General features: G+C 37.8%; 2 protein-coding genes across 3 annotated transcripts in view; one reads left to right on the plus strand and one right to left on the minus strand.

Annotated features, from left to right (window-relative positions):
* LOC143283270 (uncharacterized) overlaps window positions 1–6,090 on the plus strand; it is a 34,690-nt gene extending 28,600 nt beyond the window's left edge. Inside the window, exons 28-31 of one of the 2 annotated variants that reach the window (XM_076589453.1) lie at window positions 171–371; window positions 648–851; window positions 1,726–1,776; window positions 5,281–6,090. In XM_076589453.1, the coding sequence (XP_076445568.1) occupies window positions 171–371; window positions 648–851; window positions 1,726–1,776; window positions 5,281–5,457 (633 nt within the window). In that variant the 3' untranslated portion in view covers window positions 5,458–6,090. The remainder of the gene's footprint in view (window positions 1–170; window positions 372–647; window positions 852–1,725; window positions 1,777–5,280) is intronic. The other variant, XM_076589454.1, reaches the window with a different exon arrangement.
* Window positions 6,091–10,040: 3,950 nt separating this feature from the next.
* Window positions 10,041–18,558, minus strand: LOC143283271 (osteopetrosis-associated transmembrane protein 1-like). Its single transcript, XM_076589455.1, has 6 exons — window positions 18,322–18,558; window positions 17,329–17,434; window positions 14,106–14,233; window positions 12,781–12,909; window positions 11,523–11,688; window positions 10,041–10,487 (listed from the first exon to the last, which is right to left on the minus strand). Exons 1-6 carry the CDS (start codon window positions 18,448–18,450, stop codon window positions 10,363–10,365), a joined length of 783 nt encoding a protein of 260 aa, XP_076445570.1. The 5' UTR covers window positions 18,451–18,558; the 3' UTR covers window positions 10,041–10,362.
* Window positions 18,559–21,992: the final 3,434 nt, after the last annotated feature.

The raw sequence follows: 21,992 nt of genomic DNA on the forward strand, positions 1-21,992 counted from the left end.
TTTTTGTACAGTCATCAATTACCAAAAGAAATTAAAATTTTCCTGATCCTTTCGTTTTAAACAACAGCATGCTTGACATTAAATTTGGTTATGAAATGAAATATTGTCATAGAATATGTTATCCTTTGTCAAAGACTGCAGAGCACTAAAGTAACATTACGGTCCAGCAGGACAGCTTGGCAACAACATCGATGCCCACAACCCCAGTGGCTCAAATCCAGGGTCAGCCTGCAGAAAATCCACAACGAAGTATTCTGCGACAGACAGGTTCCATCAGCAAGCGACGAAAGGTGGCATTCATCTCCCCATCCATTGACACATCTGAAAAAAGCAACACCGATTCCGAGTCTTCTATCGAGTTGGAAATAGAAGTGAGTGAAGGATTGAGAATTTGCAAGGGGTATGTATGAACACCGATAATCATAGTTTAAGAAAAACAGCATAAATCTGCTATAAGCTTTATGCCCTTTATTGCCAGCTATGAATGTGATTATCATCATCCTCATATTCTAATCCTTAAACTTTGGACAAAAATCGTGTCATTTTGTTTCCAATTTTGGTATGTTTATATTACTTGCACAAATTTGCAAACAGAACCGTTTTCCATTCACTGTTCATTTGAATAAAACTTGCGTATTTGGTTCCAGGATCAGGTTCTGACTCACACAAAGCCTGGTCCGCGTACACCTCTTCGCTTGCGTCATTCTCCCCACAAGAATCGCTCAGGCCTCTCAGCTCCTGTGGTACTGACCCCCAGTAAGAGCTGTAAACTGGAGACCATGGCAAAGAAAACTAAACTGAAGCCAAACACTCACACCGCAGTACAGAGCAGTTCCCCTGAGCCTATTCAGGTTGGTGTTTAACCCGCTTTTCTTTGGTCTAATAAAAGTAGGTGCCATTGTTGTATTGGTAAGATGTTGGACTTCTAATCCAGTGGTCAGGGTTTGATTCCCTGTTTCGACCTGGTGTTGTGTCCTTGGGAAAGGCACTTTACTCCAATTTTCCACACTCCATCCAGGTGTGACCTGCTTGGTTGGGGAAGGTTGAAACGGAGAGAATTGGTGCCTGCCTTCCTATGCTGAGCCATAGACACAGTGGATATGAATTAACTGCTCTGATGAAAAAGCTGTGGGACCTTTCACCTTTTTTTAACCTTTCAATATATCTGATGATAATTGCTTGTCTGTGACTCAACTGTACATTGCCAGCCATTGTGGCGTTCCCATCTGTTTCTCCAGTTAAATGTATATCAACAGTGGCATGACTGGGTCATCAATGAGACCAGCCGCCATGGCCCTGTGATAACATTGCAGAGTGATGACTGGGAGATACAAGATCAGGGTACAGATTCTACTCCCCAAGGCTGGCTCCTACCCAGAGTTGAGCGCACTAAAGGCTCAAGTGGAAAGAGTGCGGCCATTTCGTCAAGAGTCATTCACCTCATGGATGTGTTTTTCTTCCTGACCAATATTGCAGCTGTCTGTATCTCTCATGCCTGTTTGATGTTTGGATATATTGTTAAAAGAAGCATTGAGTACCTTGTCATGTTGTCCCAAACCTAAAACGGTCCTCCATTGCATCATCATCATCATTCATCAAATACAGAAAAAATTGTCCCAGATCCTGTGTTATTTCATGCTCTGTGCTCATGGTAACCCTAGTGTTGACTTCCCTTCCACATTCATGCTTGTGCAAAGTTCCTGCTAAAGTATTTGTTGTTGGCAGTTTCACAGTGGACTGTCGTTGGTGGGACGTGGTGACGGTCTCCTCTCCCAGGTAAACACTTAGTCAGACTCTACAGCAACTCAGTTATTGTCGCCAGCACGGGCTTAATAAGTGGAGCCCTGCGAATTCTGAATCAGGACAGGCAGAACTGAACACCTTAAAGTGAATTGGCATCACACTGCTTATTCCAAATCCACATTCATACTGACAGCCAAGTGTGTGTGCCACAGTCCAAGCACCAGCAGTCCACTATGAACTGACACTGTTAGGTCGTCAGGAGGCCACACACCACAGGAGTCAGCACTGCTACTGAGTCAAGTAGGCCAGGAAATTGGTTGTCCTGAAATAGTGCACAGCGTTCAGCATGCTTGAGCCAGTGCCATGAGTAATCAGAAGAATATTTACACCATAAAAAAAGAAAAAATAAGATTCAAGAAACAACAAATAGTGTTACTACTGTCAGACAAAATTATACAGTTTTATCTCCCTTAGTCTGTGTTTCTCAGCTGTGCAATATGTTCATGAGTATTTATCTTTCTGTAAATACTTTTTCATGTTTTTAGATGTAGACAAGTGACTGTGTTGTTGGTTCCCACGTTTTGACGAAGTGTGCCAGTATCTGTTGCTTTTACAATGCAGAGTGAACTTTTGTTTTTCCTGGGTGCTTCCATTTTGCGTACTCCACCACTGACAACTACAGAACTGTTTGTACTGTGGTGAAGTTTGTTGTTCATGTATTCTGTTTGGCGGCTCATTCACTGACAGTATCACATGAAGTGGGGCTGTTGTATTGATGTTAAAGAAAGTGCATGATGATGACAGTAAAATCCTGTATAACAAACCTGATAAAATGAAAGCTAGTGTCAGGTTCATGCATTAGTTCAGAGAGGCCAGCTTTCTGTGTTTCACTGAGACATGGTTCATTGAGAAAGACATGATCCTCATCTAACCAGCTCTACACATAAGCAAATGGACAGGACAGGGGAAGCAACGGGAAAGAGCTGGAGATGTCTGTGTATTAACTCATTCTACTCCAGGTACAAGATAACTCATACCAACACACTATTCTAATTTTGTTTGTTCTTGCTTGGTACAGTTGGCATTCTAAACTGAACCGTTTACGGATTGCGGAAGCATGAAAATGAAGCTTTGTTTAACTGATTAAATCAACAATTCTTCATCAATTTTCGCTGTTTTAGTGAACCACCGTGTTTTCTGTAGTGGTCACATGTAGTGCTGGTCCAGGGGAGTTGTAGAAGGCATGTAGCTGTGAGGTAGAACGAGTTAACAACCACTGGTGCTGCAATACCAGTGTCAAGGAGCGGTCCTGTTCCCCTGCCATTGAACTGCTGACAGAGGCACTCAGACACATTGCCAGTTTTTCTGGGTCTTTGTGACTGGTGTATATATGCCATGGTGGATCCCAAGCATGCTGTTGATGTCCAATGGCAGGCAGTGCAGAGATTGTAGATCCGGAGACAAAAGTCAGTTTAGTGTTCTCAGTCATAGCAAGGGAAATTGACAATTCAGTGAATTCCAAAAGCAGCCCATGAAGGATGAGGAAGAAAACAAGACAACAAAATATACTGTGGAAAAAAAACAACTAAAAGCGGTAACTGATTAAAAAAAAAAAAAAAAAAAAAAATTGATCGAAGCCACCTATGCCTTGGGATCTGAAAAGGATGTTAGGGAGGTCATAACTTTTTGCTAAGTATGACCGGAGATTAGAAAAGAGAGATAAACCACTCGCGGCAGGCCCCTTCTTTCTGTCTATAACAGTGCTGAAGCCGTTTTGGGGCACACACGCAGTGCGGAAGGGTGGGGGTAAATCACCCTCTCCTTCCCCACCCGAAGGAAACTGGTCGGTTCTGACGGTTCAGCTGCAGTAAAGCGAAAGTTAAGTTACGCCTGGAATTTCCCACGTGTAGTAAGATTCGCTGTATACAATGAAAACCGATTCATTTTTGCTTTGGTTTTTAGCATGTTTGCATCTGCTTGAATATAGATAATATAAAAAGAAAATAAAGCAGCTCCCCCCACCACCAACTCCCCCCCCTCCCCGAGCGCAATGTTGCACATGAGAGAGACAGTTATAAATTATTGAACTGCGTTTTCGTAACGCTACTTTTTCTTCACACTTTCTGGTTTACATCACCATTTCTTAAAAAAAAAATATATATATATATATATATATATATCAAAACATAAAACACATTCAGCTCTGTCTCTCTTCTAACATCTGTCTATACATACATACATGAATACATATATACATAATTTCATATAGATCTATCAGTATGTAAATCTAAATCTATCTTTTTGTACATAATCATATATATAATTCATATATATACGAACGCTTCATGTTGCCCGAGCAGACTGTTGTATTGTGCTCTATCTCTCTCTCTAAGTCTCTGTCTCTGTCTCTCTCTCTCGGGAGTTTTACATGGCTGTTAAAAGCATCTACGATTCTGTACTTGTATGTGTTCGTGACAAAGGTATTTATTCAGACTTTTTTCAGTGTCCAAGAGGGGTTAAACAAGGTTGTATGCCAAGCACACAGCTGTTTTCCTTTTTCATCGGTGAATTGGCAGTGAAGTTATCAAAGAAGGGGAGACATGGAATACAAATGATACCTGGCGCAACAGATTTGCTCTTAATGCTATTTGCTGATGATGTTGTTCTCTTGTCTGACACACCCATAGGGTTACAAAATCAATTAAATGCCCTTAACCAAGAAACAGACAGACTACAACAAACAGTGAATCTCGATAAGACCAATATTACAGTTTTCCGCAATGGAGGTCATCTTTTGACTCGTGAAAAATGGTGCTGTGGTGATAGGGAAATAAAAGTAACCAATACATATAAATATTTAGGAATGTTATTCACAACAAAATTGAGTTTGACATCTGCGTGGGATGAAGCAAACAGAAAAGGGAAAAAAGGTGTAATCCAAATTATAAAATCACTCAGGAGACTGCGTTCGACTGACGCTTTCCTTTCGTTTGGGCGGGGCAAAGGCAGCTCATGAATAATGAATGCGTGTCGCGGCGCAGGCTGCCTGACTTCAGCAATTTCTGCAAGTGGTTTATCTCTCTTTTCTAATCTCCGGCATGACTCAGCTCAACTCAGCTGTTATAAACCCAAGCATTGTCAGATAACACAGGGAATGTGTTGTGTGTAATGAGCCTAATACCTGCCAGAAGCTAACAGACACATGTTGACCAAATTTAGTTTGTAGATCCTGACAGTACAGGGTAACACACATATAACAATAGAAGAAAACACACACACACACACACACACACACACACAGATGTGGAGACAGTTGAAATTAAAGAATAATGTATAAGTGCTCTTGCTAAAAGGAAACAAAAAAGGAAACATGTTGTTAAAAATAATGGATGTGAAATAACAGTGACATGCAAAGTTTACAGTTAAGCATTTAAAAAGAAACCCGTTAAATAGGAAAATCCCTGAGTGTTATTGGTAACAGCAGGAATTATATTTTTTTTTTTTTACATCCTCACTTTTTTTTCCCTCTTTCCACAGATCAAAGATAAAGACTTCTGCAAGACTCCAAACATAAGGAAAGCTCCAATGAGAACATCCCGGTTTTTTCGCACCTCTCCAAAAGAGCGTAAGATGATGAGGAAACAAGAGGAGGCCAAGGAACGAATGTCCTGGTTTGATGAGGATAATGTTTATGGGTTCGGCTTTGATGACTGATTTTTACACCAATCTCACTGCTGTTTCTGATATTGATGCATTTGTAGTTTGTTTGCTCTTGTCTTCTTTTCAGTGTATTCCAGTGATTCCATTTTAAACATTTATGAGAAATGTTCATATGTTATGGAAAGATTATCTGTTTCAGTAAGCCTGTTGAATATGATTGTTTCAAGTATGATTGTTTCAAGTTCTGTTCATTCTGCAATTAAAGATTTACATTTGACTGTTTTTCTTCAGAGTATAGCAACTGATGTGATCCCAGGTATGTTGATACCCAGTAGCAAGTTGATTACACTTCAATAAGGCGATTCCAAAATGAAAATTCCAGGCACTTGAGATGGACTGCAGGTCTCTGGATTGACACCTGAAATGTGGAATTACCTTGGTGGTAAAGGTGGCCTGGATGGAATAGATGGTTCACTTTTCTCCTCATGGAGGATTCTTGAAGTTTTGATTTAGATTATTGAAGGAAAGATACCTTGTTCCCCGACACGTGCTGGAGGCTGCTTGCTTCATCCCTTTTGTCTCACTTCATTCTTTTACTTCATTCCCCTTTTTTCTCTCACTTCATTCCTTTTTTGTTGTTGTTTTTTTTAAACATTTCTTATATTTTTTTAAAATTCACCTTTTTTTCTCACTTCATTCCATTTTTGCCTCACTTCATTCCTTTTTTTTTTTTTCCCCAAACTTTTCTTATATTTTAAAAAATTCACCCGTTTTTTCTCACTTCATTCCTTTCTTTCTTTCTTTTTTTTGTGTGTTTTTTTCAAACTTTTCTTTTCTTATATTTTAAAAAAATTCTCACTTCATTTTTTTCTCATATCTTTCCTCTTTTTCTCATTTCATTCCTTTTAAATCTACCCTCATTTGGAATGCAATTGAGGACCATGATTCTCTTAGTCAAAGTTTCATTGTTATAAAAATCTGTCACAGGACAATAAAATCAGACCTGGACACTGTATTGATAAAATGGAATAGAAAAAAGTATTTATTTTCCACTCATGAAGTAGAAAAAAATATCCATTTTCAACTCATTAGCTTTATGATCCTTTCACAATGTAACTGGTCATTCTCCACTTTTGAGCAGTCACTGTGATTTTGTGTGTTACTGTGTGTGACCAGCATGTCCAAAAACGCAGTTTGAGTATCACTGAAAGTGATATGAAAAAAATCGGATGCAAGTGTACCTCGGGTGTAATTTTGATTGCACAGTGAGGTGAACCAAGTAATAGTTTGGATAACTGAATTGAATATACATTTTTTTCCCTTCAATATTCAGTGTTTCTAGGGATTATGCGATATGTTTGATCAAAACTTTGGACCTGTGGAGATGTTGGCATGATAGACAGGAAACAGATGAGGCTGATTGATAAATCCAAGCTGTCTGTATACAAGATGCACAACCTTTCTTTGATGGCTATGTTGTTTTCATAGTGACCAATCATATGCAGGAAACTCAAAGAACCCATAGCAACAATAAAAGCTGCTTTTTTTTTTTTTTCAATGTTTCACAAAAAACCATGTTTTTTTCCCCCCAGTGTTTCAACATATGCTTATATTGATCAGTTGCATACAGTATCCAGAGAAAAAAGAAGAAAATCCATGAAATTAATGTTTGGATTAGGTTGTGGTTTGTTACTATTTATTAAAACTGTTCTTTTTTTATTATGTGTTTTTTTAAGTCTGTTTTATTGTAATGTATACAAGTTCACCATATTTTATAGCAGTCATCCTTTCCTCACCCCAGATAACACTCTGATAATATACACATACTTTATTGTGACAGACAGGTGCAATAAAATTGGCTCCAATCTTATCATGAAAAATACACCTAGCATTTATCAGTGTCGGTATCTTTCATATTTTCATACATAATACTGCAATCAAACTGCAAAATGACCTTCACTAAAACAATTGGCAATCAAATAACAGTTTGCAAAAGGCACTTTTCACAAAACCCATAAATTTTTCATTCTTTCCAGTCACTGGCCTTCACTAAAACAATTGGCAATCAAATAACAGTTTGCAAAAGGCACTTTTCACAAAACCCATAAATTTTTCATTCTTTCCAGTCACTGGCCTGCAAATTTTATCCTAAATTACATATTTAAAAAGTCTGTAACATTGCACATTTACAAAATTATAAATGCACTGGTTTGGCAAAAACTATTTCATTCTGCATTATATATACATAATATGCACATTTACACAACTATAAATGCACTGGTTTGTGAAAAAAAACTATTTCATTCTGTATTATACATGTATACATATCGGCCAAACTGGCACTTTTCCAGATCCAATATGCCAGTATGTGAAAGCACACAAATAAATGTGCCATGTCCATATAAATGTCAATGAAATCTTTTAGACATTTAAAAAAGACACTTGCAGCAATTTCTAACTCAATATTATTGAATAAAAGCAATACAAATTACAATTAAAAAAAAAGTCACCACCAAACAATACAAACTGACACTACAAACAAATATTTGAGCAATTCAAGGGGCCAAAATCAACCAAATCCTAAGAATACAGACACCTACAGTGTTCGTTAGGAAATTCAAGCAACCCTTCCAAAGAGTGCAACCATCCCAACCCTCCCTAAGAGGTGTGAATAGGTACATGACTTTGCTTGGGAAAGGTTCAATTGGCGAAGGAGAGGACTGCTCCCCACCTTCCTATGCCAAGCCCTAGACACAGTGGATGTCAAAGCACTGCTCCAGTGGCTCTGGCAGGATGTTCAAAACAATATGAGTATGGTTAAAAAATTAAAGGAAGGGATACTTGTATTTTGAGTGTACAGGTGGATATTAATCTAATTTACACATACAGTAGAATGGACCATTTGTTTTGTTTGATTTTTTTTTTTGGCTCATCTACTGGCTCTCCAAAATCAACTGTTGATATGGATTCAATCCCCAACAGACCTTGTGTCAAGATAAGCAGTATTGTTGCTGTAAACATACAAACCAAGGAAAAGAAAACGTACATGTATAACATATCCCATCATATTGGCATGTAAAATTTCAGACAATATGCAACCTTGCAAGCCTTTAAATTCAAGATAGGTTAAAAAGTTACTGAACATCTGCATTGAATGTTTAAATAATGAGATCACAACACAGGCAAAAAGCCAAAGCACAATGACGTAGAATCTTATGGTAATCACAAAAGATGTATAAAATTAGAAATCTAGAAACCTGTATCAACCGTTCTCTCTGAGATTTATGGCCAAGGTAAAGATGGTCTTCCTTGAGTTCAAGTCACAGAAATTACATTCTGTGCTCATAAAATCAGATCTGAAACAAAGCATAGGAAAACATTATTTCATTTAACTTTTGAACAAACCTCACGCATTAAAAACAACCAATTTATACCTATCCAAACAATAAATGATGTTCTCTCTCACTCCCACTGTGTGTGTGAGTATGTTTCTTAGAGAACATGTCACTGGTGAAAAGCCAACTGATGAAAAGCTTTCTATATTAGAACATCTGAATCTTGCAGCAGGAATGGTTTTCAATAAGAATTCCAGTATACATAACATGTAAATCTATATAACTTGGACACAGACCAATTCTTAGTCTGTTCACTGAGACTAGAATTCAAAGCTGACAGATTTCATTCTTCCTTTCCTTTTCCTCTGCCCCGTCTTCTCTACTTTGCCAGTGGTATTACGCTTGCGACCAGTTATCCCATTTCCCCATCAGTTTCACACAAAAGCATGTTCTGTTGCTGTCTAAGCACAGGAATTCACTGCTGTCAGCATCAGAACACCACACAAAGACCATTCAGCACCACATCCCAGTCAAAGATAAACTGAAGTCCCATGTGGAGCATGTATTTGATGCAACGGCAACATGAGAGTTGTCCCTTACAAAATTTTGTAGTAAATCCCACTTGGTTTGTATGTATGAATTAGAGTATACATGCAAGCTTGTGTGCATGACTGAACCTTGACTGAATGACAGGAAATGAATGATGAGAGTCAAAAGACACCTCATTAGTTTGGAGACTGAGCCTAGTTCAGTTTAGTTAATCAAGGAGGTGTCACTGCGTTCAGACAAATCCATTTTCATTACACTAAAAGTAGATGCCTGACCAGCAATGTAACCCAATGCATTAAGTCAGGCCTTGAGGGAAAATAAAATAAAATGAAGTATGATAAGATAAATAAATGAACTGATGAAATAGTAAATAGAAATAATAATTTTTAAAAAGATAAATAAATAAAACAGAAAAAAATTGTAATGATAGGAATAATATTACAAAAATTATGATAAAATTAATAAATAAACGTAAATACACACAGGCACAACAGATATGCGACAAAAAAGCAGTCCTATAGATATGAAAGCACAAATAAATGTACACAGGCCCAACACTACACATAAAAGCACATGAACCCCAACACAACAAACACACACCAACAAAACCATCTATATTCCCTAAAATATGGGTACACATCCTATAATCTAAAGGGCCTGGAATATTGGGGGGGGGGGGGGGGGAGTTGTATACATGTGCCTAATATTTGTGATAAGTGGTTCCTTTATATTAGTTTCATAATCATTAACCCTTAACTACTGAACTATGGTAACAGAGATCAGTGTGGCATGAATCTCGAGTGTACTTACTACTTTTTGCATACTGCATATAGTGGTGTCATTGATTTTGCTTAACAAACAAAATGCAGTCTCAAGAGGCAGAAGTCCCAGTGGAAGCTCATAACAGAGCCTCTTTCACACAATCAACAGTCCCACACATATAAATTAGTAATCCTCAAGCAATGTACAGTATATAAATTAGTAATCCTCAAGTAATGTACAGTACAGTGTTATACATACGGACATACCACTGGCTACACTGACTTCCTCATACACTTTCTTCAGCTTCCTATTCTTAATGATTCCTTTGCCGGTACACCCCCTGGATGTGAGCTGCTGCAACAAGTGGGCACTCTTCAGAATCTCCTGTCAGTGAAATCGCCCCATACCGCCTCTGTTGATACCTCTTCATGCGTTTTGCTGCACACATTCACCAACACAAGCTTCGAGAGTGGTTCAAGTGACCATGCCGCCATGATGAAGAAACACTAAATCAGCAGGTTATGAGCAACCTTAGCTATGTGTGTGCTCTGGACTTTCATTTGAAGGGGATCCCGGATGGGGTGATTTTGGCCCACTCCACTTTATGCTGACACTTCAGTAATTTAACTTTTCCATACTTCAACAAAATAACTTTGATATATTCTGTAAATGTATAACTCGCATATTTGGTTCGTTTTTGCTAGAATTTGAAGTGTTGCATACAACACAACTCATCATGGTTTCCATCAATATTCAGTGGTTTCAAACAAAACAAACCAGGTGCCATGTAATTATTTCTGTCTCTCTAGCACCCTAAATGTCCTCAAAACTCTACTGGCAGCAGGACAGGGTAAAATATCCTTTCAGAGTAAAATATTATCTTGTAAAGATGTCAAATGGAGACAATTCTCAATTTCACATGGTATAAGGAAAATATGGTTCCCATACATGTACTTATAACCTCCAGCAGAATAAAAGGCTTTTCATTGCATTTCCGTCACAAACCCCACACTATCCCCTTTGCCCCCCAACACAAACACGCAGTTTTATCCCTTTGGTCTTATCTTTCACAGTGAAAAGATGTTTTCAGCTTCAGGAGCAAAACTGATTCCCACAGCAGACACTGCTCAGTGCAATGTCCAGAAAACGAAACATGAGCACAAATGGATTGTTCTTTCTTAAACAATTAAGAAAAAAAAGGGATTGAGAACTTAGAAGTGTACTGTACACAGTGGAACTGAGAGGAACTTGACTTGAAAGAAAAGCTCTGATACAAAGCTGCATTTAAAAAGTAGAGGCATCATGAATCTTTCAGTTAAGTTTACATGTCCCATCCCCACACAACCTGAGGGAAGTATAAAGCATTCACTTTGAATGATTTTCTCCAGGCAAATCTTGGATGTCAAATCTTTACAATACCATATCCAAATTTTTGCTACAATGCATGGATAAAAAAAACACACTCATACATACGTTTCAATATTTGTGGCCTTGGAATCTTGGTCACAGCTTTGCTCATGGAATACAGCAGAATGGTGATGATGACAAAAACAGAAGAGATGACGATCACACTTGATGCGCTCACCTGAGGTCGAGGGCATCTGAAGCGAGTGCCCCACATAAACCATGTGGAATTCATCTGCACACAGCCAACACCATGAAAACCATGGGACGGTTATACACGGGAATTATGCTTTAAATTAGTTTTGTATACCACTCGGCTTTTTTTCTTCTCCAGTGACCTTCACCCATGTTCAGAATATAAGACTAAAACTGTAATGCAGTAAATCTACAAATCATGAGATCTGTTCCATTTCTCTGAATTTTAATTATTACAGCAAACCAGAAACTAAAAACTATGCCATACTTTTTCTTCCACTGATGTTCACTGAAAAAAAAAAAAAAAATTTGGGGGGGGGGGGAGGGGGATTTGTTTTTTTTCCATTTCTGAATATCACTGTGATATCCCTGGCTGTATATACTCTCATATGAATATAAAATGTGTATTAAATTTGTCTAGCAAGTGTGCTTGGCTTATGAATGCTTTTTCCTCAAATCACACAATAGTGATTTAAAAAAAAATCAAATTATATATCCTCTGTTTTAACTAAAAAGTTAATATAAAACGTTTGTTACAACTGGTAAGTGTATCATCCAAGTTTTCCCAGTAAGTGTATCATCTGGGTTTTCCATTTGCCAAGAAAAGAGTTGAATAAGAATTAATTTTGTTGATGAACTCTAACAGAAATCAAGGATGGTTTTTGTACCAACCTAAGTAGGGTTCCACAGACTATACAACATCCTGATCATATCCTCATTCATCCCATAACCCCCGATCACCACCTTTTGCAGCATTCACCAGTATCTACAGATAAAACGCAGATAAAATGTCACACATCTATTACTATTAGTTGTATTACTTATATGATATTCTGCTGTGTCCGACTGTCAAAACAGGAGTGGAGGCATGTGCTGTCCTGATTATCTGGGACAGAATTTGATTATAGTGAACCATCTAACCTAAGTTAATCCCCACTCTCTAAGCGGGCTTTAGGACAGTCAGTGTTTGGATGGTGCCCAAAGACCAACTAGCCCCCAAGACCACAGCACTAACAGCCAATGCAATTTTGCCTCCTTGTTTGAGATTCATTCCTTCACAACAGACTAAGGTGTAAATTAATTCCTATTGCAGTGAGGATAACTAGGCCTAACAAAAACTTCCTTCACAAACCATGTCAACGATGTCCTGACATACGCATCCTTTGGTGCGTTTCTTGACAGCAGAGAAGTGGCTGGTCATCTGTCTATAGATGGGTCTGCATTCCCGGCATACCTCAGTCATGTTGTCCGTGGGATCAACCTGTGATAGGTCACAACATGGAAACAGTTCATAAAGGGTATTAATCACAACATTAGAAAAAAAGTAAACATTAAAGGTGGGAAACTGAAATTGAAATTGTCAGGAACCCAGATAAAATGATAGACATTTTGAGTGCTGGCATTTCAGTCACAAAGATCCTTTCCAAATAATTTTTTTTTTAAGAAATCATATTACTTTAATTTGTGTTAAATCAAATACTGGTTGAGTATATTATATCACCACTGTGCTTTGTCACTGACAGAAAAGATGGGGGTTTTCTGTTGTTGTTTTTTTATCAGTCATACACTGATACAGAGGCTCAAATTTAAAAACTTCAAATAAACCTGGGTCATTTTTTAAGAAAGAATTTTAAAAACTAAAATTTTTGAAAAACTTAAGAACCTGCATGATCCCTGTATGGATCATACACTGCTTGTCTGCACAAATGTCCGCAAGTTTCTAGGGAATAGTCCAAATATTAGAATGTAGCAGTAACACATTCAATTATAAGCAGAGAATCTGATCATACAGGATCGAATCCCACACTGACCACTATTTTCTCTCCCTCCTCCACTGTCCTGGAGTGGTGGTCAATAAACTAATTATTTGAATGAGATAGATTAAAAAAAAATGTTAAAAACCCCAAAACCAAGGTCTCATGTGTTTCAATGAAACATGCACTTGGTGCACATTAAAGAACCAGTGGCAACAAAAAGGGCTGTCTCTGGCAAAATTCTGTAGAAAAATCCATTTTGACAGGAAAACCAGTACACATGCAGGCACAAAGAAAAGAAAATGGGTGACACTGCAAGCAGCGACTCGCTGTCCCGGAGGACAGCAGCTTGAGTTTCACACAGAGAAATCTGTTGTGACAAAGAGTAATGCAAGGTAACAAACCCATGTCTTACTCCTTCACTGCTCCAGTTCATGGAATGACAGATCTTTATGATGCATTGGAAATACTTAGACCAATTTTGCTTTGCACCTTCAAGATTAAGAATGTAATTTCTTATAAATAAATATACAATCTCTCTCAAATCCAGTGTTCAAAATCAGCACCAAAGGCATTTTTGGAAAAATTTTACCATTCTTGTTCAGTAAAAAAAGAAAAAGCTAAATTATGTAAACTTAACATAATTCCCAAATAGAGTTAACCTAATACAAAAAAAAAAAAAAAAAATAATAATAATACTCACTGTGTGGGAGTAATTACTAATGCAAGTTGACAAATGCTCTTCCATTTCCTCAAAAAGTATGGTGTCGGCAGTATAGTTGAATGTCACCTGCCCTGTTGTGAAGTTTTCCTCCACAGAATCAAAGCACACTGGAGAAAAAAAAGCAAACATATCATTATTATTGTATCAAAACAGTTACATTCAATGCTGATGAATTTCGTTCTGATTTAGTTGGCTTTGGCATATATAGCCCCCCCCCCCCACCTCCCCCTCCTGGCAGGTACTTTTTGACTCACTTGTGTAAACAAAGTGAGTCTATGTTTTAACCCGGTGTTCGGTTGTCTGTGTATGTGTGTGTGTGTGTGTGTCCGTGGTAAACTTTAACATTGCCATTTTCTCTGCAAATATTTTGCCAGTTGACACCAAATTTGGCATAAAAATAGGAAAAATTCAATTCTTTCCAGTCATCTTGTTTAAAACAATATTTCACCTTTGGGATGGGCACAAAAAAAAGCCTAATTATATGCAAACTGAATTTACTGTTATATATTTTTCTTTTTGTCTTTTTTAAAAACTTAGCACTTTCATCTGATATTCTGACGCAACAACAAGAGCAGTCATTTTTATCATTTTTTGTTCACATGGGAGCTTCTTTTGCTAAGCATGGAAGTTATATTTATTTTGCATGTCTTTGGTGCAGATAGTAAAAAAGGGAAATTAATCTGAAATTAATGCTAGGGGGCTTAATTTGCTTTAAACTGATCTTTTTCATCTTAAACATTACATTTTGAAATGATACTCAATACATAAAAAGCTTGTGTATTTTACTCTCAGCGTACAGGGCTTTCACTATGTTCATTCGCCCAAGCGGTCTTTTTCAGAAAATACTAAAATCAGTATGACAAATGGACTTTATAGATCTATTGGCTGAGCCCTGAAAGTCATGGGCAAAAATCAATTGCATACACATATTTATACATATTCAAAGCACATGCTCATATTCTTGGCGAACACGAACAATGCCATTTTGTTTCAAGTTGTTGACCTGCCCGTTCAATCCTATATTCAATTGACAATACACGATAACATGTGATGGAAAGTTGGAGAAGGAGACCGTTAAATATTTATTCAGAGAAAGATGGATTATGCCCCAAACTGCCATAAAAATATCCATAGAATTAGTCGGAATTCACAGTTAAAAATAAACCATGAGAGTTAATACCTGTGAATTGATGAAACGCAAAAATTTCATCTTGACTTTTCTCAAAATGAAGTCCTTTTCACTTCATATGATGTTTAGAAGTACTTGTACCTGGCTCTACATGTTATTAGTTTAACAAAATACTCAATTTTCATATCAACTTTAAAACTATAAAACTGGAATGAACATAAAAGAGAAATTGAATCGACCGTGTCAACTGGTGTAACTGAACTTGTACATCTATCTAGATCCAGAGAAAACGGCTAAATGTTGCAGTGTGATTGTGGCTATAGCCACGTCTCCTTTACCGCGGACTTAAAAAGAATTTTTAATTGCCCTTTAAGATTTTTTGAATGCCCAAGATACACCAGAATAATACGATTTAAACAGCGTTCTCACTGCAAATACCGCAATCGATTAATCGCCCTTTAAAAGAGCATGTTTATATATTATATTTTTGAATGTCAGTTAAGGAGCCACGATAGTGTAATGGATAAGACAGTTTCTTCTCATCCGAACACGAGGGGTTCGAATCTGCCGTTAGGACTTTTTTTTTTTTTTTCTTTTTCTTTTAGCCCGAAGCTTTATAATAACAAATACAGAACACATTTTAACGATTAGATTTTTTAATTTTTTTAAGTGTATCACAAGTGAGTCTTGAAGGCCTTGCCTCTCTTGTTATATTTTGTATTCATTTTTTAAATATCCAAACCTGTTGACTGGAACAAAAAACGTTCATATGATTTTGCAGAAAACAAGAGAACTAAAGCCACACTCAAACAAAATGTATGGCACAACTACAAGAAAGCTTTTCCCTTATCAAAGGGACTATGTTTGGACTTCTTCTTCTGCATTCGTGGGCTGCAACTCCCACATTCACTCGTATGCACACGAGTGGGCTTTTACATGTATGACCGTTTTTACCCCGCCATGTAGGCAGCCATACTCCGTTTTCGGGGGTGTGCATGCTGGGTATGTTCTTGTTTCCATAACCCACCGAACGCTGACATGGATTACAGGATCTTCTGCTTGCATATACACACGAAGGGGGTTCAGGCACTAGCAGGTCTGCACATATGTTGACCTGGGAGATCGTAAAAATCTCCACCCTTTACCCACCAGGCGCCATCACCGTGATTCGAACCCAGGACCCTCAGATTGACAGTCCAATGCTTTAACCACTCGGCTATTGCGCCCATTGCTACGTTTGGACACATGCAAGCAGTTCAGGCTCTTAACTTTATTGATACAATGGTAATACTATACATAATAATGTCAATCACACACTGGCAGTGGCATTTATGAATACCAGTCCTCTTATCGTTTTTACCTGCTCCAGAAATATTTCTTTTATGCTTTTTTCCCTCAATAATTAGGCCAGACCATAAAAAGCAAAAAAATATACTGACCAATGATGCATTTTTTAAAACTGTTTTGTTTTCACTGAACATCAACAATAGTGAGTATCTGTCATTCTGTTTCTATTACATGATTGAGAAAGAGAAATAAGAATAAAGCAATCAAACAGTTTCAGATGTGACTGTGAAGAAAAACACTACCCTGATGACAAATAAACAAATATTACAGGGATGAAATGAAACTGAAAATTAGTAAATCAATCATTCTTTGTATACCAAAAAGGAAATTTAGATCATGCCGAATGATGAAGTTCACCACAAAAAAAATACTGAAAATTCAATGCTTTTTTCAAATAACACTAAACTATCTCACGGATTTACAAAAAAAAACCAACAACCCAATAAACCAAACAAACCCCCCCACCCCCCTCCCCACCCCCCCAAAAAGAAACATAAACAGTATTGAGCAAGTGGATAATAAACTTATTTTTTGCAAAGTCACCATCCATGCAGATAGGACGATGAATGAAGCTCCATAAGAAAATAATTTCTTTTGTCACTATCAGTCACCATCTATGTTTCATAAGAAAAAAGGACAAAAGGTAACTTCATCCTCATGAATGAAAATCCAAGGGAACACAAATGGAGGGGGTGGACGCAGGGTGTAAGAGTTACTGTTACTGACGGTCACAGAAAGCGGTGGACCAGGTGGAGGTAACCATGGTGTAGACACTGGTGATCACTTGGATCCGGTCAGCCTTCAGCAACATACCACTGCACGTGTCGTTCTCCTGCACACACCACACAGTGAACAATCTCTACACGTACTGTATTGCATTGTTCTGTTTGTCGCAGCAGATTTCTCCGTGTGAAATTTGGGCTGCTCTCTCCAGGAAAAGCATATAATTATTGTACTGTATTGCATTGTTCTGTTTGTCGCACCAGATTTCTCCGTGTGAAATTTGGGCTGCTCTCTCCAGGAAAAGCATATAATTATTGTACTGTATTGCATTGTTCTGTTTGTCGCAGCAGATTTCTCCGTGTGAAATTTGGGCTGCTCTCTCCAGGAAAAGCATATATTGTACTGTATTCCATTGTACTCCTGTATGTAACAACAAATTTCTGTGTGTGAAATTTGGGCTGTTCTGTCCAGGAAGAGCATATATTGTACTGTATTGCATTGTAGTTTGTCGCAACAAATTTCTCTGTGTGAAATTTAAGCTGCTCTCTCCCATGTATTTAATTTGCGTTTGGGATCGGGTCTGTGGTGGGTTTTTTTTTTAGTTACATCACGACCAACATAATAATAATAATGATATTTATATAGCACTGAATCAATATGAGCATAAATGAGAGCTTTTTAAAACCACAGTTACCACCCCACCCCAAATGCAAATTATACATTTTTAAAGGGTAAAAGTTTAACCAGTATTGTTTTTTTATGCTTCCTCCATTACTTTATGGAAGACGCAAATTACAGAGATTTAAAGGTTACAAGTTTAACCAAGATTGTTTTTTTATGCTTCACCAAGATTGGTTTTTTAATGCCTCCTCCATTACTTTATGCAAAACAAAGACATCTGGGCTTATTTGATATAATTTCACAATTTTGTAAGCAAAAATTTTACAACATCTGTGCACTTGCAAGCACACACAAACACACACACTTTTTTCTTACCTGTAGCTTACTGTAGAGTGTCGTGAAGCGAGTATAATGCTTCACACATGTCTTGCACACTCTGAAGGGACGTGCATTATGAATCAAGCAATGGATGAAGTTGCCACCCTGTACTGCAAGCTCCATCATGAGTGTGTGACAGTGGTGTGAGGCACTGTCCTCCCACTTCTGTGGCACCAGATTATCAGTAATAGCTTCTCTCTGAAGTTCCCTTTTGTCACTGAAAAATAAACACACATAGCTTAAAATTAGAATACAGGTTCACAAAATTGATATATATATCTAGTATGATAGACACTGTTAAAGACAGGCCTGAAAAATTGTTTAATCCTATAGACACCCAACACTACTTGAATTTACAAACGCTCCTTCACTTTTAGTACCTTACAGAGGATGACTGTGCTGTTCAGAAACCATCAGCTGAAAATGAAATAAACAGTAACTGCTAGTCACCACCTGCAAACGAAGCTGACAGTTTTAGCATTCATCTCCATGGATCAAGTCCATGGGCTGCAGCCTCCTTCAGAGATTTACAGTCCTACAGTTTGTGCTGAAAAGTGATATGAAACACTCAGACAGTATTGTCTTGCACTGGAGCATAAGTGCGTGCCCTCCAGAGCTACTTCTCTTCAGTTCATATGTACATGAGCGCACACACACACACACACACACACACACACACACACACACACACACACACACACATATATATATATATATATATACATATATATATATATATATACTGCCATTTACTGAAAATAAAACCTAAAGATGTATCACAACACTTTTTCCAGTTCAAGTATTTAAAAATTCATTGTAATGTGTAGCACAATTGTGCTCACATACATTAATGTAGACGCGTTAACTTTGCAAGTCAGATCTTCAACCTGAGCAAAACACAATTAGATCTTCAACCTGAGCAAAACAATTCAAATTTCACTGCCAGTCTCTGACGAGACAACGGCTGGAAGTTATTTTCTGATTTCCCACTACATATCTAGATGCTACTGCCCGAACCATCTTCCTGTTTAACAACAATGCACATGTCAACATGCAAAAGGCAGACATAATGCACATTATTTCAAGATCCTTTCCAGTGTCAAATGAGGTAGGTACTGAACACAAGACAAACAAGAAGATATCCAGCATGCACAGAATATGACAGATTCATCAAACCACAGAAATCTTTTCATACAATTACAGAATAATTATGTGAACAAAAAGACAGAAGATAATGACTGTAGAGTTGGCAATATCCACATTTCTTCCCCTGTGTTTTTTCTATTCAGTTTTGTTCCGAAGAAGGTGTAGACAGGTTGGCTACAATATTCTGGTAAATCAGTCGCAAGTGATTTACCTCCCCTTAATACTCAGGTAAATCAGTCACAAGAGATATATATACCTCCCTTTACATGGATCATTATTTCTTATCAATTTTATAGAATTTGAACACTTCCTAATTACAGGGGATTATAGTTTTTATGTTACCAAAATTCAGTGAGATTATTATATTCTTTAGTAATAAAGATACCATTTGGTCAGAAAGCCTACATATAATTCTTTTAAACTAATAATATTTATGTGAAGGAATTTCGGCGCAACCTTCAAATTCTACTCCAATACACAAAATACCTTCTGCCTGTATCCACATGGACATCACTTTACCAGACACATAATTTTACCTCACCATTGCAGAAGAAAAATTGTAATTTTATTGAATTAATATCAGTTACAATGTAGTGTAATACTGTACTGTTTGGTTGTTGTTTTTCTCTCTCTCTCTTGATTAATATGACAAAGATCTGTCAAAGAGTGGAGTTAACTTGAGTTGACCACTCATGTTCTACATGATGATGGAAAACATTCATTTGCACCTGATTTTCTCCACTGCTCAGTCTCCTCATTGATTTGGTTTTCTTTGTCTGAAACTCCTAGTTAATCTGACAACTCTAATTTTTTTCTCCATTCTTATGGATCAAGGTACAGGTACAGGATTGGGGACTTTCCTATAAGCCTTCTGGCTTTTTGACGTCCCTTCACTATTGTCTTAATCAAGTGTTGCATATGCGCCAGGAAAAAGTTTCTTGTTCACTGATCAAAATCAAATGGTTTTATTAGAGATTTTTCATCATTGTCGATAAGATTTTTGAACTGGTTAATAGTGTTAGCTGTTTTTGTTGAGTTAGTCAGTGCATTCCTGCCTTTCACTGCTCTAAAACTAAAAGACGATTTACGAACATTTGTTCTACAATATTTTATGTCAAAACAAAACAAAACAAAAAAAACGGTACCAGAATGCAAAATCATGCAGTTGTCGGGAAGCAAAATTTAATATAACGTGACTTCTAATGTTAGTACACTGGTACGAAACAGACACTAGCACAGTAAATCGCTGACAGTCACACTTAACTGTAAACGTGACATTTCATTGAACGTGTGTGCTCACCTTGATAATGGTAGCGAGAGGTTCACTGTTTGCTGCAGTCGTATCATGGCCTCTCTTGCATCTTTTAAACGGATGCTAAGAGCATCCGTGGCCTGCACAGAAGCCACTAACGTTATCATAATTAATGTGATCACGTCCATGTTCAAGACAGTTATGGCTCAAGGGGTTAGAATGTTTGCTTGTAGAAGTGACAATGACTGAGAGGAAAGCTCTGTACGTTGTTCGGGGGGTGGCGGCCTGACTGTCCGTCCGTGGGTGAGGTGTAGCTAGCGTTCCAAGGGGGGTTGTCCTGGCGTCTGTTCAGAGCTGAAGTCCTGAGTCGTATGCGTTGAGTTCAACGCATCCATGCCTGTGGAAATTTAGCGCCTTCCTTGATCACGTGAAAATCACGTGACAAGAAATGTTATGTCCATTTACACAAATCTACCGGTTCATGACGTTGGGGTGGGTGTGTGGGTGTGGGTGTGTGCACGCGCGCGAAATAAGACGAAATTTGACTGCAAAGTGAAAATCAGCGTCTATTTCTCCATCAAACTCGTGTCTGTCCGCTCCACAGACATGACATATATAATGTTTGTGTATCTCAGCGATCCGCTCACGTCAGTCGAGACGACAGGCGGTCCAAGGGATGCAACTGCAGCTTATGTCGGAACCTCAAAGCTGGAAGTGGTCGACTCCCTTTGCACTACCTGCTTCATACGTCGAGGGGGCAAGTTGGGAGTGGCATTCGGAAAAGAAATGGCTTATTTTTCTATGTTATAACCCGGTGTTCGGTTCTGTGTCTGTGTCTGTGTGTCCGTGGTAAACTTTAACATTGCTGTTTTCTCTGGAAATACGTTGTCTGCCAATACCAAACTGCATAATTTCAAATTATGATACAGCGTTACTGAATACTGCAACCTCACAAAAATTCCTTGATGAAGTGAGCATTAAAGTGAGTTAATATGATCTACGTTGAGTAGAGTGGTGTATGTCCATTGGTTTATGAAATCCTCAAGTCATATCATACCAAACATAATTTGTCTTGCATTTAAAGTTGTGTGTACTAATTTTGCAGTGAGAACAAGAAATCTAAACATTATTGATGCATGTCTGGTATCACTAATGTGAGATCAAAATGGTAGCACATGCAACACATACTGTGTTTGCTTCTAGTTATGAAGGTGTGTGTATGTAACATTAATGAAATGTTTTATGTAAACAAAAGCGTTTTTGTAAAGCA

Source organism: Babylonia areolata, chromosome 6, assembly GCF_041734735.1.
Source record: "Babylonia areolata isolate BAREFJ2019XMU chromosome 6, ASM4173473v1, whole genome shotgun sequence".
Classification (NCBI taxonomy): domain Eukaryota; kingdom Metazoa; phylum Mollusca; class Gastropoda; order Neogastropoda; family Buccinidae; genus Babylonia; species Babylonia areolata.